General features: G+C 58.9%; 5 protein-coding genes across 22 annotated transcripts in view; 1 reads left to right on the top strand and 4 right to left on the bottom strand.

Moving 5' to 3' along the window:
- Tspan4 (tetraspanin 4) overlaps nucleotides 1-5,245 on the bottom strand; it is a 23,785-nt gene extending 18,540 nt beyond the window's left edge. The window contains exons 1-2 of one of the 4 annotated variants that reach the window (XM_029556799.1): nucleotides 5,057-5,245; nucleotides 4,065-4,246 (exon numbers count right to left, since the gene is read on the bottom strand). In XM_029556799.1, coding sequence (XP_029412659.1) covers nucleotides 4,065-4,074 — 10 coding nt within the window. In that variant the 5' untranslated portion in view covers nucleotides 4,075-4,246; nucleotides 5,057-5,245. Of the gene's footprint in view, nucleotides 1-4,064; nucleotides 4,247-4,684; nucleotides 4,709-5,056 lie in introns of those variants that run through there. The other 3 variants (XM_008854428.3, XM_029556798.1, XM_008854427.3) reach the window with 3 other exon arrangements.
- Nucleotides 5,246-5,327: 82 nt separating this feature from the next.
- Nucleotides 5,328-7,305, top strand: Polr2l (RNA polymerase II subunit L). Its single transcript, XM_008854425.3, has 2 exons — nucleotides 5,328-5,484; nucleotides 7,031-7,305. Exons 1-2 carry the CDS (start codon nucleotides 5,390-5,392, stop codon nucleotides 7,137-7,139), a joined length of 204 nt encoding a protein of 67 aa, XP_008852647.1. The 5' UTR covers nucleotides 5,328-5,389; the 3' UTR covers nucleotides 7,140-7,305.
- A 1,223-nt stretch (nucleotides 7,306-8,528) lies between these two features.
- Cd151 (CD151 molecule (Raph blood group)) lies at nucleotides 8,529-13,085 on the bottom strand. Of its 8 annotated transcripts, none has more exons than XM_008854419.3 (9): nucleotides 12,990-13,085; nucleotides 12,006-12,070; nucleotides 10,745-10,835; nucleotides 10,443-10,634; nucleotides 10,061-10,135; nucleotides 9,656-9,760; nucleotides 9,393-9,551; nucleotides 9,220-9,306; nucleotides 8,529-9,133 (listed from the first exon to the last, which is right to left on the bottom strand). In XM_008854419.3, exons 3-9 carry the CDS (start codon nucleotides 10,826-10,828, stop codon nucleotides 9,074-9,076), a joined length of 762 nt encoding a protein of 253 aa, XP_008852641.1. In that variant the 5' UTR covers nucleotides 10,829-10,835; nucleotides 12,006-12,070; nucleotides 12,990-13,085; the 3' UTR covers nucleotides 8,529-9,073. The 8 variants fall into 8 exon arrangements, with proteins under 8 accessions (XP_008852641.1, XP_008852645.1, XP_008852646.1 ...); XM_008854423.3 differs by having other exon boundaries at nucleotides 12,994-13,083; XM_008854424.3 differs by having other exon boundaries at nucleotides 10,745-10,874; nucleotides 12,990-13,060.
- A 760-nt stretch (nucleotides 13,086-13,845) lies between these two features.
- On the bottom strand, nucleotides 13,846-19,610 carry Cracr2b (calcium release activated channel regulator 2B). 7 transcript variants are annotated; one of them, XM_029556792.1, is made up of 11 exons: nucleotides 18,768-19,610; nucleotides 17,622-18,432; nucleotides 16,711-16,902; nucleotides 16,519-16,630; nucleotides 16,004-16,163; nucleotides 15,429-15,575; nucleotides 15,244-15,334; nucleotides 14,906-14,998; nucleotides 14,584-14,750; nucleotides 14,427-14,498; nucleotides 13,846-14,210 (listed from the first exon to the last, which is right to left on the bottom strand). In XM_029556792.1, the coding sequence occupies exons 2-11, from the start codon at nucleotides 18,312-18,314 to the stop codon at nucleotides 14,045-14,047; spliced, it is 1,893 nt and encodes a 630-aa protein (XP_029412652.1). In that variant the 5' UTR covers nucleotides 18,315-18,432; nucleotides 18,768-19,610; the 3' UTR covers nucleotides 13,846-14,044. The 7 variants fall into 7 exon arrangements, 6 of the variants coding, with proteins under 6 accessions (XP_029412652.1, XP_017659070.1, XP_029412653.1 ...); XM_017803581.2 differs by having other exon boundaries at nucleotides 18,378-18,432; XM_029556793.1 differs by lacking the exon at nucleotides 18,768-19,610 and adding an exon at nucleotides 17,422-17,477 and having other exon boundaries at nucleotides 17,622-17,644.
- A 354-nt stretch (nucleotides 19,611-19,964) lies between these two features.
- Nucleotides 19,965-24,703, bottom strand: Pnpla2 (patatin like phospholipase domain containing 2). Of its 2 annotated transcripts, none has more exons than XM_008854416.3 (9): nucleotides 24,423-24,703; nucleotides 22,482-22,714; nucleotides 22,335-22,400; nucleotides 21,787-21,996; nucleotides 21,541-21,601; nucleotides 21,262-21,429; nucleotides 21,016-21,148; nucleotides 20,726-20,848; nucleotides 19,965-20,637 (listed from the first exon to the last, which is right to left on the bottom strand). In XM_008854416.3, exons 1-9 carry the CDS (start codon nucleotides 24,607-24,609, stop codon nucleotides 20,358-20,360), a joined length of 1,461 nt encoding a protein of 486 aa, XP_008852638.1. In that variant the 5' UTR covers nucleotides 24,610-24,703; the 3' UTR covers nucleotides 19,965-20,357. The 2 variants fall into 2 exon arrangements, with proteins under 2 accessions (XP_008852638.1, XP_029412654.1); XM_029556794.1 differs by lacking the exon at nucleotides 24,423-24,703 and adding an exon at nucleotides 22,834-23,953.
- Between the last annotated feature and the right edge of the window lie 3,073 nt (nucleotides 24,704-27,776).

The following is a 27,776-nucleotide window of genomic DNA, read 5'->3' as shown; positions in this document are numbered from 1 at the left end:
GTGTGGTGGTACACGCCTTTAATCCCAGCACTCAGAAGGCAGAGGCAGGTGGATCTCTGTGAGTTTGAGGCCAGCCTGATCTACATAGTCAGCTGGGGCTACAAGGAGACCCTGAGGGAGACCTGTCTCAAATAAATAAATAAATAAATAAATTAAATATAAATAAATAAATGGGCCCCAAGGTGTGGACCAAACACTAACATATGGCCATGACTTCATCTAATCTGCCACCCAGAGGACAGGGGGAGCCATGGATCTGCCCTGCCAGCTAGCTCCAGGCAGTGGCGACCATCCCAGTCATGGTGGTCCCAATGGTGGTGTCCACCCCATGCAGCAGGCCTGGAAGCTGCGGAATGGGGAAAAGGTTTGCTCAAAGGCCCCTGAGGGAGGCAGCAGAGGAGGCAGGGAGAGGAAGAGAGGAGGGAAAGGAGGGGTGTCCATGCACAGAGCTGACTAGCTCTTAAGGACACGGACTGCAATGGGGCTGCAGCTAAGTGGGAACCCCTGATGCCTCCCAGGATCTGCAGCTCCCAGCCTAGGCTCAGCGCACCAGCCTGCTGCTGCCCCCCGGAGGACACTGTGCGGAACTGCAACCCCAATTCCCAGTATTTCAGGCCCAGGGTTCCAGTCCTTAGATGTGAGCACAGGGGAGCCCCCAGAGTGCAGGAAGTGCCTACTCGGCCTGGAGCTTCCCATGACCCCCTACTCTGTCTTCTCCCCTTTTCTGACCCCAGGAAAGGGACAGAGCTGGATCTGCATCCCAGCAGAGACCACAGCCTTCAGGCTCTGCCTAGAGAGCAGCAGAGACCACAGCCTTCAGGCTCTGCCTAGAGAGCAGCTGACAGCAGATGACCCGAAAAGGTCCTAGTGATCCCATTGCCCCTGGCCGGACTGCGGCAGCTGCACACTCAGGGCTGGGGACAGGGTACCTACAGTGGTATCATGAATGTAAACAGGTATGTATGTGTCTGGACACAGGTGGAAAGAGGAGCCACAGGGCCCAGGGTTGACCAGAGAAGCCAGACCACTCCTACCAAACCACCCATACGGACATCAACCCATTAGATCAGCTCTCTGGAGGTGTCCCTGCAGCCGAGTCAGAGACAGCCATCCCCCTGAATCCCCAAGTAGTACATAAGTAAGCCTGATGTCCACCTGGTCACCTCTGGGGGCAGCAGCTGGGACCTTGGGGGAACCAAGAATTAAAACCGGGCTGAGGGATTTACTCAGGGGAGCACAGGAGCAGCCATACTGAGGCCCAGTTCTCTTCACCCCCCCCTTGGGGGGGGTGTTGAGACCGGGAGGTGATTGGAAGGGCTCCCTGAGAAGTGCCCAAACTTCTTGGAGCCAGACTGGTTTCCACACTGAGCCCAGCATTCAGGTCTCTGTCCCCTGAACTCTGTGCCCCTTTCCCATCTTGAAGGCTCTGCCTATAAGACCTATCAAGAAGGACCCAAATCTAGCAGACTCCAGAGCAGTCATGGAGGACTAAGTCCACTTTCATTTCCAGGTCCAGAATTCACCAGAGTGACAAATAACAGTGAGGGGCCAAAGCAAGGTCACTGCATCTGAGCCTTCCTTAACACCCTGGCCCAGTGCCCAACCACAGTGCTATGAACATATGGACCATTTGCCATTGGGGACCCCAAACAAGACCACCCTTGTGAGTGGGTGCTGACAGGAAGCCCTGGGGGATGGGCCTCAAGGAAACCAAGGACATACACCTGGCCAGACCAGGTTCCCACTCAAAAACGGACTTCCCCAAACTGTAGATAAGAGTTTGACCATAGGGGACTAGAGAGATGGCTCAGTGGTTAAGAGCACTGGCAGCTCTTGCAGAGTACCGGGGTTTAATTCACAGTACCCACGTGGCAGCTAACAAAAATCTGTAATTCCAGTTCCAGGGGATTTGACACCCTCTTCTGACCTTCATGGGCATTGCATGACACAGGTGCACTTACATGCATGCAGGCAATATACTCATACACATAAAATAGAAATAATAAATAGCAGGCATGGTAGCACAGGCCTTTAATCCCAGCACTTGGGAGGCTGAGGCAGGCAGATCTCAGTGAGTTCCAGGTCAGGCTGGTCTACCCAGCAAGTTTGAGGCCAGCTGGGGCTAGGGAGATCCTGTCCAAAAAAAACCAAAAAAAAAAAAAAAAGATAAATAAATAAAATAAAAAAATAATAAATTGAAAAAAAGAAAGAGTTTGCCTGCAGCTGCCTGGGGTAGACAGTTGCCAGAACAGGCCCCTCAATGGGGTGGCAGCAGAAGTCAGTCCCGAGAGAGTGTTCAGACACCTAAGTAACCACTCACAGCTCAGCTAGTCCAGCTAGGGAGAGCAGAGCAGCACCACCCACCCTGGCTCTGGGCTGAGAGGCTCCAAGGCTGCTTCAAGGAGGCAGGGAGGGCTGTGCCAACACAAACAGGCTGTGGTGTCCTGCTTCCTGCTGTGGCTTCAGCCCCTGCAGGGCCCCCAGTGCCTGCCCTAGACCCCTACCCTGGATAGAAGCATCGAAAATTCCTGGCCCTGGTGAGCTCCCACCCCCCACTGAGAGGCAGGGATTGAGAGCCTAATGGGAGCCCATGGAGGCTGAAGACACATCTAGCCTCCCACCACTTCAGGGACAGAGCCAGGGATGGGGGTACGGCTCCCGGGGTGAAGCCACCAAAAGGATCCCAGTCTTTCCTCCTGGGCCTTCTGACCACCCCAAGCTCAGAATCTTCCCTCCACTTCCTGGCCCTGTCCCCTCAGGTATTTCTCTCCCACCCCCAGCATGCTGGGCACCCCCAGGCAGCTAGGATGGCTCAGATATGGGCCCCAAGTAGCCCAGCCCCAATATGCCCAAAGGGTCCCTGGGTTAGAATCACTTCCGTCTCAGTCAGAGGAGGCTACTCAGCACGCACTGGATGTATTAGTGTGTGTGTAACAGCTACAGCCTGGAGTTGAGTGTGCACAGTGAGGTGTAGGAGTACGCATGTCCGCATTCACATGCCAAATGCTGCAGCATAACCTAGGGGTAAAAGGCACCACATGAACAAGCCAGAGAGCACAAGGCCAGGGTTCCTAGGGGTTGCCATCGTTGCCACCCCCACCACAGCCCATGGCCAGCATTATGGTGGGAGAATTGGGACCCTCTCCATGAAGGCTTCTGATGCCACCAGAGCTTTACAGATGGAGAATCTAAGGCTGTGATCCAAGTCCAGGGGACAAGGTCAGCTGAATCCCTGCCCAGTGCTCCACCCCACTGCCCAGCACCCTTCTGTGGCTGGCTGTTTCCAGGGCAACACCCATGGAAGGGAGGGACTGGGCTGTTAAATCTTCAATCACGGGTTTCCCCTTGTCCCTTGCCCTGAAGTGACCCCTCTTCTGGCAGGAACTGTGGCAAGTAGGTTAGAAACTGCATGTGCGCACATCTCCCTTGCTGTGCCCTCCACCTCTTTTTCATAAATCCAGTACCCCTGGCACTATCACTAGCCTTCCTCAGGAGGGGCAGTCAGTCCCCATCACAGTATCTGACCTCCACATGGAGACCCCACACTAATTAGGGAAAGGTAGGGGAGGGGGGAATCCTGAGAGGCTGGTCAGGGCTCTGGACAAAACTAACTCAGCACTCAGCTACCTCCTACTCCCCACACTCCTGAAAGGAGCAAAGGCTGAGGAGGGAGTGAACGGGCCTGAGCTGTTAGACTCCAGGGAGCTAGAGCAGGACCTGGGAGAGGAGAGAGTGTGGCCACTCCCCCAAAGGCACTGGAAAGCTAGTGGGCTTGTGCACACAAATGCCTGTCCCCTGTCCCCACTCCTCTGCTGCCAGTTAGTGTGTATGTACACACACACACACACACACACACACACACACACACACACCCCACGGAATTCCAGGAATGTCAACTTGGCACAGGCTTCACTCCCCAGTTCTCCCTAAGTAAACAAGTCTTCCAGGGGCAGGGGCAGGACCAGGACCTATCTGGGCCTCTCCTCCAAGAAGCCTGGCCCCCACCCCATCCCTAGGACCCACTCTACAGATAATCCCCCATCGCACTCGTTTGCCTCTCTCACCTCTGGCCATCCGAAGTCTGGGAAGCTGAGCCTGGGTCTGGCCTCAGGCCACAGTAACTCACAGGCCCCTGCTGCCCCTCAGGCCCGGGCAGGATGTTAGGGGGAGGGGACAGGACCGGGAAGTAGCCTGGCTCGTGGCTCCACACGTGGCTTCATGGGGGATGGCAAATGCTGTGGGGAGACTGTCCAGGATGACAGCAGTGAGGGGGAAGGGCACAAGTGGGCAGTGGCTTTGGGCCAGCCCCACTCAAGACCCCAGAGACCCTTCTTGGCCTCCCCTTTAAGACCAGAATCTAGCGTTTGCCCCCAGGGGCATTTGGCTGATGTTTGCCCCCAGAGGCTTCGCTCCAACTAGACCCTATGCTCTTTGGAGCCTCCCCAACTTCTTACAGCAGGCTGCCCCATCCCTCCCCAGGGTAGCCCGGGCGCAGCAAGAAGGTGTGGCGGCCAGGGTTACCCCACCAGCGCCCCGTCCCCCCTGACGTCCCCAGGTCATCGCCCGTGGCCTCCAGCGGTCCCGCAGGCACAGCCTCCAAAGAAGGGGGTAAAGGATCGGCTCACAGGGTGGTATCCACCACGCCTCCCAGACCCGCCTGCTCCTCCCAGATGTCAGCGTGTACCTTCAGGTCCAGCTCGCCTTCGGGCGCTGGGAGCCCTCCCCACCTGGGAAGGGGGCGGGCGCCGTGCGCACCGGGCCGCCGTCGGGACCCGCGTCCTGGACACGGCGGAAGTGCATGTCCCAAACCCCGCGGCCGGGCGTCCGCGCACTGCGGGGAAAGGCTCCAGGACCGGGGTTCGGGCTCCGCGGGGAAGGGCTCCAGGACGGGCCCCTCGACGGCCGCACACCCCCAGGCAGCCCGCACCCACGGCCCCGCCGTCACCACTTGTTGACGCTTCTCGCCCCGAGTTGCGCTTCCCGGGTTCGAGTCCCCCTTCCCGCCGCAGTCGGGACCCTCTCCCGCCACCCCGCTGTACCTGCGGGCGCTGCCTACCTCGGCTCTGCAGCTATCAATCAAGGCTCCACGAGAAACGCGAACCGGCGCAACCGGAGACCTTTCGGCCGCGCTGGGACGCCGTAGCCCGGGAGGTACCACCGTGGCGGGCGGGGGCGCCCCGGTACTGCCGCCGGCGCGTGATCCCCAGGAGCCCCGCGTGGGTGCGCGCGGAGAGCACCGTCCCGGCGGGGTCCTCACGCGGGCGGGTTCGGGGCGGAGCGCGAGGAGGGGTGGGGCGGGGCGGGGGGCGGAGCTCGGACCCCGCGCCGTGGGCGCTCCCAGGGCGGGGCTTAAAGAGCTGCTGCGGGAGTCCGCGCGCCAGACGCCGCCATGATCATCCCGGTCCGCTGCTTCACGTGCGGCAAGATCGTCGGCAACAAGTGGGAAGCCTACCTGGGGCTGCTGCAGGCCGAGTACACCGAGGGGTGAGGGGCCGGGCCTGCGGGGAAGGGTGCAGGCCTGGGACGGAGCCGGGGCGCGGGGGGAACGTCTGCTGTGGAGCAGGGCGGGGGCCCGGAAGGCCCGGCTAAGGTCGAGTAGTCGAGGAGGGGTGGGAGAGTTGTAGCGGGGCCCGAGCTGGGGTCCTGGAGCAAAGGGTCCGAGGGGCTAGGGTGGGCGGGCTGCGGCGAGGGCGAGCTGAGAAGGCAGGACTGAGGTCCTGAACCAAAAGGGGCTCGGGTCGGGGTGCTGTGGTGTGGTGGAGGGGGTCGAGGAGCAAAACACCGGGGTGGGAGAGGCGGGAAGACTGTGCTGAGATTGTGGAGTAGTGAGTAGGGAGGTCAGGTCTGGGACGACTCATGAGCCAGGATTTCTAGGCCTCAAGACTGGGGTGTCCTGGGCTGGGGAATATGTGGACTGCTTGAGGGTGGAGGATCAGTGGGGGTCCGCAGACGTTGTAGGGCTGGGCTAAGGTGGAGGATCTCCAGGGAGACTGGGAAGCACACACGTAGGACTTTATTTTTGTATTTATTATTTATTTTGGGGGGGGTGTCTTTTTGCAGCAAAGCACACACGTAGGACTTTATTTTTGTATTTATTATTTATTTTGGGGGGGGGTGTCTTTTTGCAGCCCCAGCTGGCCTGGAACTCACTATGTAGATCAGGCTGGCCCTGAACTCAGACAGAGCTCTGCCTGCCTATGTCTCCTCCCAAGTGCTGGGATTAAAGGCATTGCTGGGATTAAAGGACCCCCCCCCCAAGGACTTTAAAGCCTTGGGTCTGAGAAGAGGTGGGACGGTGGGCATCAAGCCACTGTGGCATCTTGGGAACGTCTGAGCACCCTCCCTCCAGCCACCATGTCAACACCAAGGGGTTCACTTTAAATACTTGGGCAGGAGTCTCTCAAGCTGACTAGGTCCAGAAGTCAAGCCTAATTGGTTTGGACTATTGTGGCGGCACATGCCTTTAATCCCAGTACTACTCCGGAGGCAGAAGCAGGTGGATCTCTGTGAGTCTGTCTACACAGGGAGTTCCAGGCCAGCCAGGGATCTACAGTAAGGCCCTGTCTACAAACACACACACATACACAACACCTAATTGATTTGGGAAGAGGAAGAAACCACTCCCTGTAGAAGCAAACTCTCCTGAACACGGGGCCTGGTAATCAGCACCTTGATGTGGTGTTGGGTCTCCTGAGCATCCCCAAATAACTTTGGAAGTGAGAAAAACTTCCCCAGCCCTGGGTACAAGAGCCAACAGCAGGGATGTACAGAAGGTGGGTGTGAAGGAAGGATAAAGGTTGGAAGGTGGGCATGTACATGGGATAGGTGTAACCTGGGGTCCCAGGTCTTACAGATGGGGAAGAGCTCACCTGGGTGTATATTTTAGAAATTTCCAGGCCATCACCCTGGGATCCTGCTGCTGGTAGGTCTAACCGGTATGCAGCAGTACCAAGCAGCCAGTTAGAGGTGGCTCCAGGCCTTTGCAGATCGTAGAAACCACAGCAGCCTCAGTGCGCTCTCCTCCACGCAGGGATGCCCTGGATGCTCTGGGACTGAAGCGCTATTGCTGTCGCCGCATGCTGCTAGCACATGTGGACCTGATTGAAAAGCTGCTCAACTATGCGCCCCTGGAGAAGTGACTCCTGGAGCCCACCCTCCTGTTCTGCTGGCCATGGGCAGTCTTGTGGCATGCTGAGTTCAAGCTGAGGTATCCAGGAGGCCAGTGCAGTGCCTGGCTGCAGACCTGTGGCTGAGTTGTCCCACCCTGGAAGGAACTGTCTAGTAAAGATCTTTGCAGAACCAAGAGGCCTGGCTTTGTACATCCATATCTGTGCTCTGCCCAGGCCACCTGGCCTAGCCCCCACCCCACCTGTCCTGGAGTCTGATCATGTAGTGGGGAGCCCTTGTTTGTTTCCCTAATCCCTGCCCTCCACCAGGATTTCAGAGGCAAGAGCTCAGCCCAACCCTGTACTCTTTTAGACAGCTTGTGGAAGATAGACCACTTAGTTTGATGGCCTTGACCAGTCTGATCCACAAGGTAGCCCCACAATAAGGCCCTTCTTCCTGCCAGTGTTTTCAGGGTGGATGTGACTACCACCTCATACACAGGGCAGGGCCCAAGCCTAGGGACGATGTTTGATTGGGATGCTGAGAGTGTTGGGGGCTGGGGGAAGCTATGCTATTTTCCAGAATCCAAACAAGATTTTCTGGGCTGAAGAACAGTCAGCTATAAGCCCATCTGCTGCCCAAGCCTGAGGGTCTTGCTCCCAGAACCCTCCTAAGCTCAGGAGCAGGGCATCCCCACCCCTTAACCCAGTTCCTAGAGGAGGAGCCTAGCACCTAGGTGTTTAAGTCCCCAGGGACCCTTTTGAGTCTGTCTATCCCCTTGAGGTTTTAAAGTGTGGTGAGGCTTTGCCTTGGGCTGAGTCTAGGGGACCCTAGTGCCCTACCCCTTCAGCTGGCACCAGAGTGCGGTACTGTAGGGGACAGCAAAGCAGCTCTTTGGGTAACTTCTCAGGATTGCTGAGGCCTCAGCAATGCTAAGCCTGAGGAGCAGGAGCTGGGTCAGCCCCAAAAGCCAAGGGGCATGCCACCACCAGGTTGCAGCTCCACACTTGTCAGGTCCTGGTGCCTCTCCTGCCCTCCCACCCTAGCATGGCCTACAGACTTTATGAACAGAAGCAGCCTCTCACCTAGCTAGACCCAGTCCCCACTTCATATGCCCTGCCCTCTAGTGGCTAGAAAAGTCTATGGGAACTATTGGAGGTCCCAAACCACACTGAGCCTCAGCCAGCTACCAGAGGTGAGCCTATTTGTCCCTGCCATTGGGCATCCTGGTCCTTGACTTCTGTGAGTGGTCCAGCTATTCTAGACTATCAGCAAGCTGACCCAACTTTTTACATATTTATTGAGCACCTGTTACATGGCAGGAACAGTTGTGGGCACTGGATACAGCAGTAGATAAAAATGGTTATCCCTACACAGGGATGTTCCAACAGTGTACAGGAACATGTGTATAGTGTTAACAGTAGTAAGAAGAGGCTGGGCTGAGGTTATTAGGAGCAAGAGAGGCCTGTGGGGAGGGGACAAGGTGTGGGTTGCAGGATGGGGCAACCCCAGTTGGTAGGAGCAAGTAGTTCCAATGGTACCCAGCAGCAGGTATAGACGGCACCCATCTCTATAGGACAGTCCTTGTACCAGCCCTACCCAGAAAGGCCCCTCCCACCTGTCTAGCCACTGTGCAGGTAGTGCAGCCAGGATCTTCCCCAACTTGCTACAACCCCAAGGGGGTAGCCTGTGGGCAAGAGGCACTTTTGTCAAAATCTAAACCCTACTCTACCAGCAAGGCCTGACCCAACACAGGCACATGAACCCCCTCTTCCCTGTGACCCTGCCTCAGGACTCTGGTGTGCAGTGAAAGGCACTTCAAGCTACCCCGGGGGAGGTCACCAGGGGTCAGTGATGGCAGGGGCAGGGCATGAGGATGGCTACCTCCCTGGCAGTCAGCAGTCTAACTCAGTAATACTCAGTAGTCAGGTGGAGCACAGTAGGAGCAGGCAGCCAGGCACAGTGGTCAGTAGTGCTCCAGTTTGAGGCTTCTGTATAAGCAGCAGGTGAAGATCATGCCAAAGACCTGTGTGGGGTCAAGTGGCCATGAGCAGGGCTGTGAGCCACCAGCCATCCCAGTGATCCCACTGAGTCATCCCCGTGTGCCTGTACCTGCACGCACGCAATGCCGATGCCCACGGCCCCAATGACCCGCAAATGCTCCTGGATGAAGGTTTCCAGCTTGGTGATGCAGCCACCCTGATGGGGTACAGGGTATTCAGTGGACACTGCCAGCTCCCCAAACCCAGCCACCCAGTCTAGCTCCCCTCTGGGCGCCCACCTACCTCCACCTTGTAGATGTTAGAGGCGTGGTCCCGTCTACCACAGCCAGGCACCACAGTCTTGCAGCAGCTGTCAGGGACCACACGGTTGTTCGCCTCACCAGAGCGGATCCACTCACTGTCTTTCCAGTCCTTCGAGTTGTTGCTACCACAGCAGTGGAACTACAAGAGGTACCTGGATGAACCCTGCAGCCTGCCAGCACGCACCACCATGCTACAGTGAGACGCGATAGGGGTCACACAGACACCCCTCCCAAGACACCCACCTCTTGCTGCAGCTTGTCTACAGCACTGGTCACACTCTCCTGGCCTGGCTGGTGGTATCTCTTGATCATGGTGTCCTTCAGATTCTCCTTGAGCTCTGTGTTCAGCTGGGGTTGGGATCAAAGTCTGAGACCTCCAAGGTGGGGCTTGGAGAGTCCAGGATGCAAGAAAGGGCCCAGGGTGGAAGGGCAGAGCTGTGCTCAGTGTGACAGGCAGGGCTGGGAGAGTCGCCAGAGGAGCCGGTACAGCAAGACCAGACTGGAGTGACAGACACCCAACCCCAGTGAATGTGTCTCCAAATACCATGACTAGCTGCCGCCCCCATGAGCCCCAAGTGAGCCCTGGGGTCCACCCTCCTATGTGCACACCCATCCTGGGCATGTCCCACGATCTGTCCAGGCCCTTACCTGCTGGTAATAGACATAGGCCAGGATGCCAGCAATGATCTCCAGCAGGAAGATGAGGAGGAGCAAGATGAAGTACTGAGGGGCAGGGACCCAGTGAGGGGGGCTCCCAGTGCCAAAGCACCACAAAGCCCAGCCCCCACCCAAGGGGCCAAGCCGGGGGCTCCAAGCAGCAAGGAGGGAAGGGCTGCCTGGCTCCCTGGCCTCACAGGAAGTTGGTATACTCCCTCAGCTGCACCAGCTGAGGGATACTCCAGTGAGCACAAGAGGGACAGCCTGCAGTGATTCACCCAAATAAGGCCCCAGAGCCAATCCCAGAAGGCTACTCAGACACCCTGCCAAGCATCCCCTGCCCCCCCCCAGGGTGTCACCAGGCCCTGCTGACCAAGCGTAGCAGGTTCCGCCGCTCCTTGAAGGTGGCACAACAGCCCAGGATACCTGTCACCATGACAACACCACCAGCCACCACTAGGATGTAGGCTGTGGCCAGGTAGGTGCTTGAGGCCAGCAGACTAATGTAGTCACTCTTGAGGGCCAGTGTCCAAATGCCCACTGCCATGACAGCCAATCCAGCCAGCTGCAGGAAGTACAATGGTCACCACATCTAGTCTGGGTCTGGGAGCTGGGGCGGAGCCCTAGGCCAGGCCTCCAAGATGAGAGAGGACAGAGAGGCAGCACCCTCCTCACCCAGAAGCAGCAGTTGTAGGTGAACAGCAGGTACTTGAGGCAGACGGTGCCACAGGTTGCCTTCTTCTCATTGAACTCCCCCATCCTGGGCCTGGGGAGGTAGGGAAAGGGTCCAATGGCCTACAGCACACTAGGAAGAAGGCGGGACACCAGGGGGACAAGGAGAGGATGCAGCAATGCCCAGATGCGTGCAGCAGTTTGGGCTGAGCCAGGCATCTGCTGAGAGGAGCCTCCCCAGGAACCAGACATGAGTCACTTCCTGGGCAGCAGATCAGAAGCTCTGACCCCCATAGCCAGGCACCCTGGTGCCCATACTGGGACTGTCATGGAGGACCCCCAACCATCAGCTGCTGACTCACCCCTGCTGGCAGCTGTGGGGAAGGAAGAAGCCCCCCCCAGCAGACCTTCAGGGTGCATTCCTGTGAACTGCCACCCCCACAGCATTCCCTGGGTTCGGTATCACAGGCTGGCAGGAACCTACCACTCAGACCCATCCCAGTATGTGGCAGAGCAGGGGGCTTAGACCAGCATCAGCCAGGCCACTGGGAAAGGGTCCAATGGCCTACAGCACACTAGGAAGAAGGCGGGACACCAGGGGGACAAGGAGAGGATGCAGCAATGCCCAGATGCGTGCAGCAGTTTGGGCTGAGCCAGGCATCTGCTGAGAGGAGCCTCCCCAGGAACCAGACATGAGTCACTTCCTGGGCAGCAGATCAGAAGCTCTGACCCCCATAGCCAGGCACCCTGGTGCCCATACTGGGACTGTCATGGAGGACCCCCAACCATCAGCTGCTGACTCACCCCTGCTGGCAGCTGTGGGGAAGGAAGAAGCCCCCCCAGCAGACCTTCAGGGTGCATTCCTGTGAACTGCCACCCCCACAGCATTCCCTGGGTTCGGTATCACAGGCTGGCAGGAACCTACCACTCAGACCCATCCCAGTATGTGGCAGAGCAGGGGGCTTAGACCAGCATCAGCCAGGCCACTAGTGAGGGCTCTGTGAGCAGCCTCTTGCGCCCAAGACATGGCAGGGACAATAGAGGTGCCAGTAGGTGGAGCCTATACTAACCAGCTCCCCTCCAGACTCGGGGGTGGGAACACCCCAGTGCCCATAGAAGGGGCCATGCTCCTCCCCAAGGCCCTTGAGCACACTAGTGTCTGCACTGTGGGGTGCAGACCTTAGTTGAGCACCTCGGGCCACATTTCCAGGCAGGACTTTCACCGGCTGGCTGCCTGCCTCTCTGGCTCTCCCCCAGCACTCACCTCTGTGGCAGGAAGAAGTCACAAGTTGCAGGTGTGGCCTCACCAGGCAGGTGGGGTAACTCCTCCTGCGGTGGCCAAAGCAGAGGGGTCACAATGGCTTCCAGAACCTCCAGGTCAGGAGGGAGGCAGAACGGCCAGGCCTGGTATTTTCGACTGGGCCAGGGTGGGGCACAGGACACTGCCGGCCAGCATGATCTTGGGAGGGACCAAATGCCTCTTCCAGGTCCCCACCCTCCAGACCCATCACTGTCCCTCCCCCACCAAACAGCCCTGACTGCAGCCTGGGAAAGAAAGCACTCCACTCTGGGAAGTCACAGACCTCCACCCCGGGCTGGGGTCCAAATATTGCCTCACGGGGCGGGGGACACGACACAAACAGACCCCCCTGCCACCGAACGAGCCTGGCGGCTAGACCCTGCGGGTGAGCTGCTTCCAGGCAGACCCAGCAACCAAGGCCAAACCGCTGCGTGGCCCCTCTTCCCAGAATTGCAGGCTGAATCTGAATCCTCAGCGTGGGCGCCACGGCTCGCCAGAAATAGATCCTGGAGCTGGACACAGCCGCCCTACACCAGCTCCTAACCTCCTCCCGGCCACACCAGGCCCACCGAGGGGCCGCCGGACTCGGCCGCAGCCGGCTGGGCGAGGAATCCCCGACGCAAACGAGATGAAGTCACAGCCCCCACCCCGTGCCAAGGGGCGGACCTGAGGTCGCAGGGGAGGGGACCGGCCGTCCGGGGACAACGGACAGGGTGCTCAGACTGCGACTTCCCGGTTACTGCAAGAAAGGGCCCGCCGGGCCTGTCCCGGAGCACCGAAGTATCCCTTCCACGGCTCTCCCCGCCAGGCCGCGGACGCCAGTCTCCTTCCGGAAGGGGCCTGCGCCGCGTCCCACCCCCCGAGGCCGGCAGCAGGGCGTCGAGACCCTGGGGCGCCCGGACCCCGGGACACCGCTTCCCGCCCCGCGGCCCAGCGTGGCGCACTCACCCACCGAGCGTCGGAATCCCAACCGGGCGGCGGCTGCGGGGGCGGCGGCTCCGGGCGCAGGGAATGCGCGGCCCCGGGCCTGCGAGGACACGCCCCACCCGCGACCCCGCCCCGGGCACAGCCCCGCCCACGGCTGGCCGGGCCGGGCAGGTCCCGACTGGTTGATGCTGGGGCCAGCGGCAGCCCGTGCTGCACCGGGGTCCTGCTGGGTGTGAGGTTCCCGAGAGTTGCAGCCTGGGGCACCCGTCTTCGGCCACCCAGAGACGAGACAGAGGAGCTAAGTGGGAGGCAGATCCAGGGGGAGGAGGTGGTCCCTAGCCATGGCGCCAGAGGCCCTGGACTGCTGGCAGGACTACGTCTTCCTCCAGGCCCAGTCTGGGGGCCCACCCTGAGGATGCAGAATCACAACAGATAGGGCGTGGAGTGGGTCAAGATCCAGCTACTGGGAAAATGCCCGAGAGGGGCACAGTGTGGCTGACATGGAGGCACGATGAGCCAATTCAAGAGGTCCTCAGTCTGGAGGGCGTGAAGTCAAGGGGTAGTGCCAGGGGATGAGGGAGAAAGGCCCTGGACCAGACAGCTGATTGCAGAAGTGAGGAGCAGGCCTGTCCACATGAGGGCTGGCATGGGGGTGGATGGCTACTGAAACTTGAGTCCCTGGAGCTTCAGCCCTGAGGGATGGTGAGGAGGAGCTCACCATGCTTGGAGCATGACCAGGGATACAAAACACACAGGCACCCACAGCCCCAGGAGGACAAGGCCTTGTGCCATGTCTGAATCTCTCCCATGTCACTTTGTGGCATGGACACCTCATGCATGCACTGTGGCTCCCAGACACAGAAAGCCAAGGAGTGCATGACGGTCAGTGGACTTTATTGGAAAGAGTTTTGTTGCTGCTGAGCATAGATGAGGACAGGAAGGAGACCCTGACCACCCCCAAGTTACTTCCTTCACATCTTCCTTCATGCAGTTGACATTTTCTGGGTAGAGCCCACATACTGAGCAAACAAGTCCCCTTCTCGGAGCAGCTCCCCCAAATCACTTGGGACTGGTCATCAGGCACTAGGAAGATGGCCAGAGCCCCATCTGGGGGGCCGAGCCCAGTCACAGCAGCAGCAGGTGGGCCCAGGCTTCTGAATAGCTAGAGCCTTCCGGTGGCTACTGGTCAGCATCTTAGTCTCACAGGCATCCCGCTCATCTCGAAGCCGCATATTCAGATCCCTAAAGAAGGGGACTATGAGGCTGGAATGGGGAGAGGACCAAAGTCTAGGGGAAGCAGAGCCCTGAATGGGGAAAATGGGCTGACTCCCCTCAGTCCAGAGGCCTGCAGCTTATGGGCTAGACAGGAGACATAAGGACTTCCATCAGGATGAGGCAGAAGCCAAGAATATCTGGGAGTTTGGAACCCCTCCTTCCCCCTGCCTAGGCCTGACCCACCTCAGCAGTTCCAGTTGCCTTAAAAGGCTGTGCTTCTCTTTCTGCATGTTCCTGGAGACAGCAACCACATCTCTGTGGGCAGAAGGTGGCAATCCATATGCAGGGGGTGGGAGTTGGCTCCTGGCCCTCTGCCCTCCCCACAGGCACTTCCTCACACCTTTGGGTTTGCTCCTGACGGCCCTGTGCTTCACCTTCCAATCTGCTGAGCTGTTCCTGTGCCTGGTCCAGCTGTGCACGGAGTGCCTCATAGGCCCGACGCAGCTGGGTGTGCTGGGCCTGGGCCTCTAGCTGTTCTGAAGCCCTGGCCTGCAACTGCTGTTCCAGCTAGGGAAATGTTGGGGTGCAGGCTGGCAAACCTCCGGTGCCAGGCTTGCTCCTCGCCCCTGCGGCTTCTTGCTGAGGGCCCCAAGTGTGCGCACAGGGAACCCCAAGGCACCTGAGACCGCCTGCAGACGCGGCGTGAGCCTACCGAAGCTCACCTCCCGCTGCCTCAGGCCTGCGCGTTCCAACTCTAGCTCCCGGGTCTGCAGCTCCAGCTCCAGGCGGCCCCTCTGCTCCTCCCTAGGCGGGATCTGGGATGGAAGATGGCACCTGAGACTTCCCTCCAGTGCAGAGGAGGCAGGTGGAGGGACAAGGGCTGGGGAGGGACGTGGAGGGGTGGACACCACCTGTAGGGGCACTTGGTGAGGCAGATCAGGCCTCGCTGGACACCCGACAGCCTAGACCCACGGAGGACAAGTCCTTGGGGGAAGGACCAGTTCAGGAGAGGTGGAGCCGGGGAGGCCAGCGAGGTTCGGCGGGACCCGCGCGGGCTCACCTGTCTCTGTGCGCGGCGCCGCTGTTCCCGGAGCTGCTGCTCCAGTTCCTCGTACAGGCCTCGCACCTCTCTCTCGTGCTCACTCTCCCGCCTTCGGGGAACCGTGATGCGACAGTCGTCAGCATTTGCCAGCCTCGTCTCCGACCCCTCCGTGGGACCCTAGAACCGCGCGGACCCGCCCTCACCGCCGCAGCGCTTGCTCCAGGCCGTCGCGCTCCCGGGCCGCCGCCTCCAGGCAGGCGGACGCGCGCATCAGGACATCCTCCAAAGAGCCCAACAGCTCCGGACGCTCGCGGTGCAGCCGGGCCCAGAGCGCCTGCACAGCCCTCTGCCTGCAGGGTGCGAGCGGAGAATGAGACCAGTGCTGGCGTATACAGGACGGGAGGTGTCTCCCCTGTGCCAACGGTGAAGCCCTGGGAAAACCCCGAGGCCCAGGACAGGAGCCTTGGCGGTGCTGCGTATTACTACGGAGGGTGCTCGCTGGTGCCCGCTGGGCCTCTGCGCGTGCCCGTTTGCAAGAGGACAAGGTGGCCAGTGTACCAGGGGCTGCGCCCGCCTGAGCATGACCGCCAGTGGCGCCCCACCCCGCAGCCCTAGCTGCAGCCTCCTGAAATGCAAATCTTGGGGAAAATCACGCCCGGCCGCTCTCAGAGTCACAGTTGACAATGGCTGAACCTAGCCTGGACTAGGGATTCTGCGGAGCATGGAGAGGAGCCGCCGCCAGAAGCGGGAACATGGGGCGGGTCTAGCCTCCACTCACTCGCTCAAGACCCGGGCCACTCCCAGCTGCTCTAAGGCAGTGTGGAAAGTCTCATCTTCCTCCTCCTCTTCCATAGAGCCCCCGGTGCGGGACTCAAAAGTTTCCTCGGGAGTCCTCGAGGCGGGCGCGCCTTGGGCCAACTCCACCCCCACAAACTTCCCTAAGGATGTGAGAAGAGAAATTACCCAGACTGTAGGTTACCACCCTGGACCTACCCCCCTCAACATATCCTGTCCTCTCTCAGGGCCCAGTTTCCTGTTTTTCTTCCTTATTCTGGTTCTGTTGGCCTGGGAATGGGAGGTGATAGCCAGCTCCTGGCCCCACCTAGGTTGGCAGAGAAGGGGATTGGGGGAGGGCAGACCACACACTGCACAGCAGCTGGTGGAGGGGGGTGCAGCTCACAGGGCACCTGAACAGTAGACACCAGAATGCCCTGCAGGGGTGTGAAAGGCACAGGCTGTGCAGAGTCCTACAAGGGCCTGAACAGGATCTCCAGGTAGCTGGGACCTGCTCACCCAGGCCTAGGCAGAACTCTCGGGCTGTCAGGAAGCCAGTGTGGGCCTGGTCCAGACTTTCAAACACAGCCTCCAGCTGCTCAGGCGTGAGAAGAAGATCACTCTGCAGGCCCTGGCCAGGCAAGAAGGACACTGTGAGCAGCCAAGGTCAGCATGGGGCCAGGCAGCCAGCCTCTTGGAACTGGAGCTCACCTGCAAGTCCTGCCTGGTGATGAAGCCCTTGGCATCCTTGTCACACAGTAGAAAGAGTTCCTGGGCCTGCTGCAGCACCTCTGCCTGATGATTCCCTGCCGAGGTCCCCTCTTTCTCCTCCTCCTCCTGGCCCTCCCCAGCCCCGGGCTGCCCAGGGCTGGCCATAGGAGCAAGTCTTGGCTCTGTTAGATGCTGTGAAGCCAAAGGAGGATCAGAAGAAATAGGAAGAGGAATGAAAGTGTGCCAGATGGAAAGAAGGCCTGGGACATGGGTGCTGTAGGCCTGGGTGTCATGGGGGTGGGATGAGGCTGACTTCAACCAAAGGGGCTGCCTAGGGCTTGGCATTGCAGGAGGTGGAGAGTCAGGGGAAAGGCTGCCACCCTGGAAGGGGCCTAAGTGTAAACTACTTAGGAAAGAGGGGTTGCAGGCCCCTAGCAGCCAGGGGACAGAGCTTGGGGTGAAAGAAGATCAGTGGGTACACCCTGGACTTGGGAGATCCCAAAATGGGACTGATCAAGGAGGAGGGCTGAGTCACTTCTGGCCAAGACCTTAGCCCCGGGCCTGAACCTGTGATACCCTGGCCTCCTGACAGCTGGTAAACCCGGTAATCTCCACTAGCCCCTCCCACCTGGCAACCAGGCCCCAAGGGTGCAGGTGCAAGGTCCCAACCCTGGGTACTGGACAGCTTTTGCCAGCAACACCTCCACATACTGGATTTAACACAGCCTCTGGGCTCTTCCCATCCCCTGGGCTCGCCTTCTCAGCACCTGAAAGGGACGTCTCACTTCTAACCAGAGTCACCTGTAGTTTCCATAATGTACTGGCCCTAGATTTCCCCAAACTACACCCCAGCCCGGACTCCAGTCCAGATCTAGCTTCTCTCTCAGGCAGTGTGGGTCATCTTCCCTTACCCATATACCGGGAGAGCGGCCACCCCCTAACAGAGCAGAAGCCACGGGGTAGGGCTGCCCGGGGTCATTGCCCCCTGGGTGTTCCCCTCCCCTGGGCGCGGTCACCAACAAAACCGCTCCCGGGCCCCACGGGACGGGACGGGACGTCCATCCCAGCCGGAAGCTGCACTTTGTCCAGGCCCCAGGGAGTCCGGAGGAAGGGCAGCGGGTGGGCCCCGCGAGCCCGCGTCCACGTAGTCTGGAGTCCAGCGGGTTCTGCTGCGGCGCCCTGCAAGACCACGGTTGTCCCGGACCGAGACGCGTGCGGTCGGCGCCTCGGCCCTGCCGTCTGGAGGTGCGCCCAGGGCCGGGAGCCGGGGAGTCGGGAGAGCGCGGCGTGGGACCCCGGCCGTGGGACCCCCACCGCGGGACGTGCGAGCCGGCGCCTACCTGCGAGCCGCGCCGCCGCACCTGCTGGGCGCGCTGCTCCTCCCGGAAACGCGCGGCGCGCCCCGCCCCTGCTTGGACCCCGACAGCCGGCGAGTGGCGCGGGCCGGGAGCGACCTTGCAACCTTGCAGGCCGGGAGACCCCCCCCTCTCCGAGAGAGCCGGCCCGGGTGGATCCTCTGCGGCCGTGTCCCCGCCTCTCCTGCCTTCCCGGTGGCCCGACCCAGGGTGGCGAGGTCTCCCCGGAGACCCGCAGGGGGCAGTCATGTCTCCCACCCTCCCGGGACCCTAACTGGGCGGGATCAAGGCCGCTGGGGTGCCAGTACCAACCTCCACCCCGTCCGGAGGATCCAGACTTGGGGCGCTAAGGTCTGTGTGTAGGAAACTGCGGAGCAGGAAATAGACCAAATACTTTGAGTTGCTGTCTCTAGGGCTGGAAGACTCCACTTTCTTTTCTATACTTTTCCAGTTTGGGCTCTAAATTTTAGTACTAGAAATTGGCGTTTAAGTTAGCAGCATCCCTGTGTGAGGGAAGTGAGTGTGGGGGCAGAGGGAGGCCACCAGCAGCCTCCCCCAGCACTGCTTTTGGGGAACAGTCCTGACCAGGATTCCTCTAGGGAAACTCCTGGAGAAACTCCAGGAGGCCTGGAGCAGAGCCAACCTTCTTGGGAGGAAACCTATCCACTTCAAGGGTCCCCCCAACCAAGCCCCTAAACCCACCTGGAGGGCTGACCTGGCTGTCACCGCCTGTAGCAGCGCTGGAGGCCTTGCACGTCTCTAAAAGAGCCACAACAGGCTGGCCCTATAGGACGGGACCTGGGGGAGGGGGGGAGCTGGCACCCAGGCTAGGGACCTGCCTGGCCGGCTCTCCCAGTCCTGCTGTCCCAGGTCCCATAACCAGACCAACCGTTATTGTTGGCTGGGGGCTGCAACCACAGTCACTCCTCACTCTTTGGGAGGGGCAGCAAGTAGGTGCTGAGCAGTGAGGAAAAAGCTCGAATATTCCATCACTCCCTTACTCCTATGTCACATCCTCTCAGGCTGCACTCCCTCCAGTAGAGGACTTTTAGGAAACTGGTGCGCAGCTCCAGTGAGTTAAGACCTCAACTCTGCCCCGCGTGCGGATTAGTACTCCAGACCCCTTCTAGGTCCTGGCAGGAGGCAGGGATTGGAGATGGCACATGAACCTGGCAATCACCTGACAACCAAGGAAGAACAGAGGCAAGCACAGAACTTTGGGTCAGACGCCCGCGTGGGACAGAGACCAATGTTCCCTGGTCCCTAGGCCTCAGAGGCTCCAAGAACCTCACCCCTTCATGGGGATCCAGTCCTGAAGTCAGCCCCACACCCTCACTGTGTCACTATGTGGGGCGGATGTGTGGGTGACACCTTTTGTAAACATTTTCCTAGTGCTTGAGATGGAATCCAGGGCCTATGCATGCTATGCAAGTGCTCTGCCATGGAGCTACACTCCAGCCCATTTTAGTTTTTATTTATTTATTATTATTGGTTTTTTTGAGACAGGGTCTCCCTGTAGCCACATGGAACTCACTATATAGACCAGGCTGGCCTGGATCTCAAAGAGATCTGCCTGCCTGTGCCTCCTGAGTGGGATTAAAGGCGTGTGCCACCACGCCAGGGCTAGGCCTACTTTTTCTTTATTATAGTAAAGGTCTTGGTCCCAAACATATTTTGGTCTTGGTCTTGGTCCTTGGAGATCTGTGCCTAAGAGTCAGTCAGCAGGCATCACTGGCAACAGCAGCATACCTATAGGTCTTTACCAGAGGGGTGCCATAGAAGAAGGTCCCCCAGGTGCCAGGCCCCAAAGAAGCTCTGGAAGGCCTGACTGGTGAGCTGAGGGAAGCAGGCTGTGTCCGCTGGTCTCAATCAGAGACGGAGGAAACACTCAGGAGGGCAGAAGTTGAGCTGTGGCTTTTATTGTAGCTACTTTGGCAAAAAATAAATAATTTTTCACATGTTGTAAGGAAACTTGAAAAACTGGGAGCAGATGTGGAGTTTGCAAAAGTGACCCTGCACTGAGAAAGTGGTGGGCATGGACAGGAGAGTAAGGCAAAGGTGAAGGGGAACCTCTGTGGGCCCCAGGGGAGGGCTACTCCTCACCCCTCCCCATCCAGAGCAGCAAGTGAGTGGCTGGTTGAAGGGGGTTCACAGCAGCTGTGCAGGGCCCTATCTCCTCACTCCACAGTTTGTAAGGGGGAGAGCCAGGGGACAGGGTCTTGGTCAGCCCCAAGGCTCCTACTAGCAGAGCAGGACAGTTTGGAGCTTAGCTGGGAAAGGTGGGCGTGGCTCTCAGCAAGGTGGCAGGCCAGGTGGATGCTGTGGGGTTGCAGGGTCCTTGGGGGCAGGGCTGGCAGGCGCATGCATACGCAGGGCATCAGGAGGGAAGGCCACATTGGTACAGAAGAGACCCAGCAGCAGCTGACGTTGACATTCCTCCCATTTGGCCAGCGCATCTCCCAGGGAGAGGTTGTTTCGTACCCAGCTGGGCAGTGCCTCGCTGTAGGTGGCGCAAGATAGGGGCACAGAAGGTAGCGACTGGGCTCGGCGCAGTTCCACCTGCTCCGACAGTCTGCAGGTGGAGAGGGATGGAGGAGGGAAAGCTTAGTGGAGGTCTGATGCTCTAGGCCCCAGATGGACAGGCAGCCAGGGCAGCATACCTGGAGGGCAGATGGTCACCCAGTTTCCTCTTGGCCCGCATCACCAGGTACTGGCAGATGCTACCTGTCTGCTCCTTCATCCACCGGATATCCTCAGGAACATCAGGCAGCCACTCCAACAAGCTGGGGTAGGAGCACCAAGTGCTGCCTCAGAGACAGCAGCTGGGCTCTGATGCTCACCTGTCAGATACCCTGCTAATCTACTATCCCCAACTTCCCAAGGAGTCAGTCACTTATGTTTGACTTCTGTCCTCAGTGTCTCCTCCCCCAGCCCTCCTTCCCACACTCACCGGATGGTGAAGGACACTGCACTCTCCAGTGGCAGAGTATAGGGTACCATCATGGCGGTTGCCAGGCGCACTGGCAGCATGTTGGACAGTGTGGTCATCAGGTCTTTGGGCTCCACACAGGCCTCCAGCAAGGCTGCAGGTGGGAAGGTAGTGATCAATCAGGGAAGTGGAACTGGCCCTGGTGTCCTGGCCCAGCTTCTCCCTGAGCCCTGTCCTCTCCTCTGTCTTCCCTTGCCCATGGCATACCCTCATTGAGCCTGGCCGGCAGGTGTTCTAGAATTTGATCTTCCCCATGGGGCTGCAAATGGTCCACTTCTCGGGTCCTCTCCTCCGCCACAGCCGCTTCCTCTGCATCCTCTTCCTGGGGGGGATTTGGGGGCAGTGCCAGCAAGGGATTGGGCTGGTTCAGGAGGCCTAAGTGGGGGTTTGGGTAACAGGGAGATACCATCCAAGTCAAGGTCCCTGCCCACCAGCAGAGGGCAGTCCAGAGCCAGCTCCACCCACCAGGCAGCTGTCTATACCCACCATTCCTCCTAAGGAAACGCAGCCCATCTCTGTAACCCTGCTTGCACATCTCTCGAAGCACCTGTGGCAGGGGGATGGATAAATCAGCCCAGAAAGATAAGATGCAAAGATGCGGACAGGCCCTGCTCTAGAGTCCCCAAGACTGCCACTTCCACCAACAGCCTATCCTGGTTGTACTCCTTGGCTAGCACATGTGGGAGCTTCTCAGCCCCTGATACTCAGGTTGGATTGGCTATGCCAACTCACCATGGGCTCTGGAGGGAAGAGGGCCTTGGAGAGGCGATAAAGGTTTCGCAGATTGAACTGGATGCTGGTGTTGGTGACCCGAAGCTCATGGATGTTGGTGGAGCTGTCCTGTGGGCAGATGTCACTCTCCCCAGAGAACGGGGACACCGTGATGGTGTTCTTCAGCTCATAGAGTGGCAGGTTGTCTGAAATGCCGCCATCCACGTAGCGCTTTGCAAGGACACACAGACACAGAGTCACATACTGAGGGGACTGCAGGGTGTGCTGGCAACCCTACTCTGGCTGTTTCATTCTGCTCATTAGGCACTGGCCACTGGGGACTCAGCAAATGGCCAGACTCAGCAGATGAGGGTGAACAAAGGACACAGGACGTATGCATCTCCCCAAGCTTGCCTGCATCTTGAGTAATGGGAAGTGAGGCAACAGACAGAGTGAGGGACTGGACAGGGGCGGGCTCTGCAGGTCTTTCTCCTCCACCTCCTTGTTCTACACCCCAGACACTAGCCGATGCTTGCCGTTCCAGGGCAGGGCCAGGCAGGGATACTTACCACCCCTTGGAGGGTAGGAGGGATGAGGCCACAGTATACAGGGATGAAAGTACTGCAGACATTGGCCTGAAAAACAAGACAGAGAGCAGTGAGCAGGGCCCTGCCTAAGTTCATCCTAGCCCCCAACCTAGCTTCTCTAGGGCCTACCTGGATGAGCTCATCTTTGGAGCTAAAGTGTGATATGATGACATTCTCTCCATCTGAAACACGGGTCAGGGAGATACCCAGGCGTCCACTGGCACGTTCATGGCAATCAGGGGGCAGGGTCTTCAGTAGGCAGCCACGAATGGTCTTCACCAAGTTGAAGGAGGGGTGCAGAGGACCCAGGAACCGCTTCCGGGCCTCCTTGGACACTTCAATGATGTTGGCACCTGCCTCACCTAAGGCAGCAGGGCCAGGATCAGGGGCAGCAATCTGGGCTTAGCAACCAACCATCCTTCCCCCCCAGGACTCAACACCTGGGAAACCACAGTGCTCAGATATGTGGCATTCCACTGACCCTGAAGGTTCTCAGGGTCCATGTTGAAACCTGGCTTATGACTGGAACTTTACCACCTGTCCCTAGGTGGAGGGAGGCAGGCCACCACCCTGGGGATGGCAGATACCAAGGATTAGCCGTCTGGGACTGGGACCTGCCCTCTGCCCAGTATTTCCCAATTGCTTGTCCCCATGAGTCACTCAGCATGATGTGGTATGGCAAGTGGCCCAGGAGAGTGGAAAAGCAGAGGGTCAACTCTGACCGGCTTCAACCTTCACCTACTTACCAGATCTGGGTGGGTGGGCAAACCCGCAAAGCACCAGCCCAGGGGGCACAGCCCCAAGGGCATCAGGCTGAAAATGGTGGACCCACCTCCTGAGAAGACATGACTGTCCCACTGCAGCCAAAATCAAGTACCCCAAATACTCCTGGGGCCCATGGACACTGGTCCAGGACAAAGATAGAGTGGCTAGGGAGAGGAGAGCCTAGGGATTCTCCAGAGGATTCTTGCCCTCCTCCAAGACTCCCTACTTGGCAGGGATGAGGCAATGTAGACAAGGGGCTCACAGCTGCCACCTGCCACACTGCCCAGGTTCTGGCTGCCCAAGATAAAGAAGTGTTGGGAGTGGGTAGGAAGGGTTCTAGGAGTGGCAGCCTCAATTCTCAAATCAGGTACAGTCCTGACACCAGCACTGCCTAGTCATCTGAAGGCCTCCATGAGACTAGGCAGGATTCACAAGGTGAAACTTCAGGTCTCCAGGAAGAGGTGACAGGAAGACAGCAACAAAGAACCCCCGGACCTGGACCTGCTCCTCCGGCCACCCTTGTCACCTTGGCTGCCCTATCAGGCTGGGGGCTGGGCAGCAGTTCCCAGGACTCCGAAGAAGGAAGAACGCTATGTGCTGTAAACACCACTCCCACGTGGCAGCCGGAAGTGTGTGAGAGAGGCCCAGTCCTCCCCTCATCCCTGCACTCCTGACACCCTCCAGAGTACAGAAGCATGCCCACTTCGTGAAGTGGGCCAGCCAGCCACATCTGGAGAACCCGGCTGTGACGGCACGATAGACAGAAGAAGAACTTGTAATGCCCAGCTCTGACTCCACCCGGGCTCTGCTATTAGAGACCCTCGGGAGGGACCATGGGAAGTGGCCAGATGCTCCTTCCAAGTACCCGTGCACTAGGCCCCAAGACCACAGCAGCTCGGAACCAGAGCCTCCGGACACAGTGACCCCTGGCAACCAGCGACCGGCGCCGTAGGCCCCTCCTCCGACTCTCATGGTCCCGCCCACGCCTTACTTTCGCTTTCCAATAACACAGCTCAGCGGCACCTGCCCGCCCCCAACCTTTGTGCCCCGGCAGAGAGCGCCACGGGCCGGGAACGCGCCAGGCCCCACCCTGGGCACTTTGGGAACAAAAACAAACCAGGACCCGCCCCGGACTGGCGCCCAGAACTGAGCCTTCAGCCGTGGTCCTGGGGCGCCGGGCAGAGACCCCTCTCCACCGCGCCCACCGCACCCGGCAGCTTCCCTAGGCGGGCCGGGGGTGGGGCGCAGGAGAATCCCCGGGCGCGCGCGGGGCCCCGACCCTGCCCGCTGGCGCCCATCCCTCACCCAGGCAGGCCCCGGTCACCAGCGCCGTGGCCGTGAGCGCCCCGGCCGAGGCCCCGTAGATGTGCGTGGCGTTGGCCACCAGGAAGGGCGCGTGCTCGCGGAGGCAGGAGGCCACGCCGATGTGGTAGACGCCGAGGAAGCCGCAGCCGGCGAACGAGATGTTCCACTTGGTCTCCCTGGGGAACATCGCGGCTCGGGGTTCCGCGGGCAGCGGGTCCCGCAGTCGCTGGAGCTCGGGGTCCCCGCCGGCGGAGGCGGAGACGCTGTGCCGGGAGGCGCGGGAGGAGGTGTTTTAGTGCGCGGCTGGGGCGGAGCCTGGGCGCGTGGGCCAACCGGATCGCGCCGAGAACGGCCGCGCCCCCGAGGGCCCGCCCCTCCACGCCACCTGCCGGGCCGCACCACCTAGGCCGGCCCGAGGGTCTCCCGCTCCGGGGCCGCCCTCCTGCGCACGACCCCGTACCCAGAGCCGGTGCGGAACCCAGGGCCGGTTGAGCGCGTGGGGAGATCTGGGTACCCGCGAAGGGGCCCTGGTTTGTGGGGCAGCCGCCGCCCCCTCTTCCAAGGGACGCCCACGCGGAGCTGGGTCCTGGGAGAAAAGCATCCAAGGCACTCGCTTGGGCCTGGAAAGCAGAGCCCCCCAGGACCCACGGGCCCAACAACAGACTGACGCTGGCCCAGCAAACACTGCTACAGACCCAAGTCCTGCCCCCCCCCCCCCCCCCCCCCCCCCCCCCCCCCCCGCTGCTCACCTGCATCTACACCTGTCTGAGCCTGGCTCCTCAACTGCTGCGTCGACCAGGTCTCCGACGAGGGCCACGCCCCCACTGATTGCTCCGGGAGGTGGTGCACTGCGGTAAGGTCACCCTCCACCCCCTTTCCGCATTGTTCCCGCAGCTGTGGGACAGGCTAGGCTAGCCTAGATTTACGATTAACCCTCATCTCGCCCCACCCCAAACAAGGGTCTGGCCTAGGTGTTGGGTGACACAGTATGCGTCTTTTTATACGGGAATTATCTCTCCCAGGAGGGGCTCAGCTCTGGACCTGTCACAGCACAGAAATGTAAGTGTGTTTGCCAGCAGCTGTACTTGAGGATCCTCAAAGCCTCCATGACTGGACTCAGGCGACCCAGGTTCTTGACAACTACTACAGAGAATCATTTTAGGACCAGAGTGAAAGCAAGAATCAAGGGCAGCCATTGGAAATGTGCCTCAACAGTAGCTACCTATGTGATTTGGGGGCTTTGAAGCAGCTTAATCTACAATTAAGCTAAATTCAGACATTAGCAAGAGGATTGCAGGTACACTTTTTTTTTGTTTTTTCTAATCCATAGAATTCTGTTTTAAAGGATTTTTGCTTGCCTCTTGAAATCCAGGCTGGCCTTGAACTCCCGAACCTGCCTCCACTTCCCAAATGCTGGGATTACAGGAGTTTACCACTGTAAGCAGCCAAGAGACTTTAAAGATACTGTGTAGGCCTGGAGCTGTAGAACAAAGTGCTCACAGGGGAAAACACCAAAGGGGCCCTTACTTTTGTGTCACAAGGTTGGACTTAAGACACAGTTTATTATCTATTTTGTTTTGTTAAGTTTCTCGGAAAAGGGAATGCAGTTCTTTTGGCAGGAGGTCTGGCCAGTTATGTTGAAAACTCCTGGGTGTCAGCCATCAGAAGGAAATTACCAGGAGAGTGAGGGCAGGGGGTGGCTTCCCTTTCTCTTGGGTGCCAGAGCTGGTTTTTAAAATCCCTCTGGTAGTTCTGAGAGCAGGGATTGGGTTGGGAATGAAGCAGCAGCCATGGAAGCTGACTGGTGGATGGAGGGACCTCAGCATCCCGTTCCATGTGCAAGGGGACAAGTCTGGGGAGTGGGAGGTAGTGTTCTGGGAACATGGCTCCTCTATAAAGTCATTCTGACCAGTCCTTAGATGGTACTCCAGACAATTCCAGGCTCAGATTCAAGACTGGGTGCTGGCGTGGGTGCAGGAATAGGGTATCAAGTTGAGGTCAGTTGTGCTCCAACCCACTGTGGATTCACAATGAGTAAAGAGCCCCAGGGGCTGCTGGGCTGAGATCTGAAAAATAAGTAACCAGGTAAGGACACAGTCCAAGGAGGCTGTGGAACAAGGAGAGCTGGGGGATGTGACAGAAAGGTACCCCACAGCGGTCAGAAAGTGGGTCCTCGATCCCCTGGAGCCCCCAGAATTTCTTTTAAAGGTCCCTCTTGACATGTATGCAGACCCACACCTGTAAGCCCAGAATTTGGAAGGCCTAGGTTGAGTTCCCAACTGAGGGCTAAAGATGGCTCAGAAGCTGAGAGCACTGGCTGACCTTTTGGAGGACTCGGGTTTGGTTCCTGACACATGGCGGCCGACAACTGGTCTCAACTAGTTTCAGGGAATCTGCTGTCATGGGACATGGGTACATTTACATATTTAAGACAAAACATACATATGAAATAGAAAAGTTAAAAACTTGAGAGTTCCAGATTAGCCTATGTCACATAATGAATTTGAGGTCAAATGCTCTGAACGGGGTGTATAGTGATTAGTGTGACCAGTGGCTCAGGAAGACCCTAGTCCTTGGGATTCTGGGTGACACAGAGGCTCCAAGCATGGCCCCACAATAGAACAGGCCCCAGGGCCAGCCAGGAAGTCCAGGTCTTAATGGGGTGTGGAGCAATCACAGGGAGAAGCAAAGAATTTAAGGTTCAAGCAGAGCACGGTAGTGCACACCTTTAATCCCAGCACTGGGGAGGCGGTGGCAGGCAGTTCTCTGGGAGTTTGTGGCCAGCCTGGTCTACATAGTGAGTTCCAGGCCAGCTGGGGCTACAGGCCTGAGGATAGTGCTGCCCCAGCTCAGGAAGACCTCTGTCCTCATTTCCAGAGGGTCAAGCTGTCTTGGGTACACATCTCTCCAGGCCCCTGGGAAACTCTGGGGCCAAGAACAGGGCTGGACTTTCTCAGAATTGACTGGGTCTGGATTGACCCTACCCCCGTGAGTGCCAAGGGCAGGCTTATGAGATGGCTAAGTGGCATAGGCCCCTTCCTTACCAGTCCAGGCTGGAACTGAGCTATGCCCAGAACCCTAGACCTACTCCTCAGACCCCAGCCCCACCATCACCTGCTCCCTTGCAGCCACTGTTCATCCCAAGGGACCCTGGCTATGGCTTCTGTCCTTCTGGCTCCCTGCCACAGGAACCACCAGTTACTCTTGCCTCCAGTTCTCAAGGCCCCTCCCTACCACTGCAACATTGAAAGATGAAAACAGCTCAGAACCCACATCTTGCTTCTCCCACTCTTGTCATCTGCTCCAGGCTGGCTCCTCCAGCCCCTCTGCATGGCACTCACCTCTTTAGAGTAA

This window comes from Nannospalax galili, unplaced genomic scaffold, assembly GCF_000622305.1.
Source record: "Nannospalax galili isolate Female #2095 unplaced genomic scaffold, S.galili_v1.0 scaffold507, whole genome shotgun sequence".
In the NCBI taxonomy this organism is placed as follows: domain Eukaryota; kingdom Metazoa; phylum Chordata; class Mammalia; order Rodentia; family Spalacidae; genus Nannospalax; species Nannospalax galili.
Note: the sequence above shows the minus strand (reverse complement) of the source record. Positions and strands in the feature narration are given on the sequence as shown.

Excerpts from the sequence above, each read along its gene's own strand:
- Cracr2b (XM_029556792.1), bottom strand. The coding sequence starts at position 18,314 with ATGACTGCCCCCTGCGGGTCTCCGGGGAGACCTCGCCACCCTGGGTCG. Across the intron at positions 15,576-16,003 it reads GTGGCCCGGGTCTTGAGCGA|GCAGAGGGCTGTGCAGGCGC; the intron begins GTGAGTGGAGGC and ends CGCACCCTGCAG. Across the intron at positions 14,211-14,426 it reads AGGCAACTGGAACTGCTGAG|GGATCTGAATATGCGGCTTC; the intron begins GTGGGTCAGGCC and ends CCCCTTCTTTAG.
- Pnpla2 (XM_008854416.3), bottom strand. The coding sequence starts at position 24,609 with ATGTTCCCCAGGGAGACCAAGTGGAACATCTCGTTCGCCGGCTGCGGC. Across the intron at positions 21,602-21,786 it reads TCTTCCCTCCAGAGCCCATG|GTGCTTCGAGAGATGTGCAA; the intron begins GTGAGTTGGCAT and ends CCCCTGCCACAG. Across the intron at positions 20,849-21,015 it reads GCAGTGTCCTTCACCATCCG|CTTGTTGGAGTGGCTGCCTG; the intron begins GTGAGTGTGGGA and ends CTCCTACCCCAG.
- Cd151 (XM_008854419.3), bottom strand. The coding sequence starts at position 10,828 with ATGGGGGAGTTCAATGAGAAGAAGGCAACCTGTGGCACCGTCTGCCTC. Across the intron at positions 9,552-9,655 it reads TAGACAAGCTGCAGCAAGAG|TTCCACTGCTGTGGTAGCAA; the intron begins GTGGGTGTCTTG and ends TACCTCTTGTAG. Across the intron at positions 9,134-9,219 it reads TCGGCATTGCGTGCGTGCAG|GTCTTTGGCATGATCTTCAC; the intron begins GTACAGGCACAC and ends GACCCCACACAG.
- Polr2l (XM_008854425.3), top strand. The coding sequence starts at position 5,390 with ATGATCATCCCGGTCCGCTGCTTCACGTGCGGCAAGATCGTCGGCAAC. Across the intron at positions 5,485-7,030 it reads CAGGCCGAGTACACCGAGGG|GGATGCCCTGGATGCTCTGG; the intron begins GTGAGGGGCCGG and ends TCCTCCACGCAG.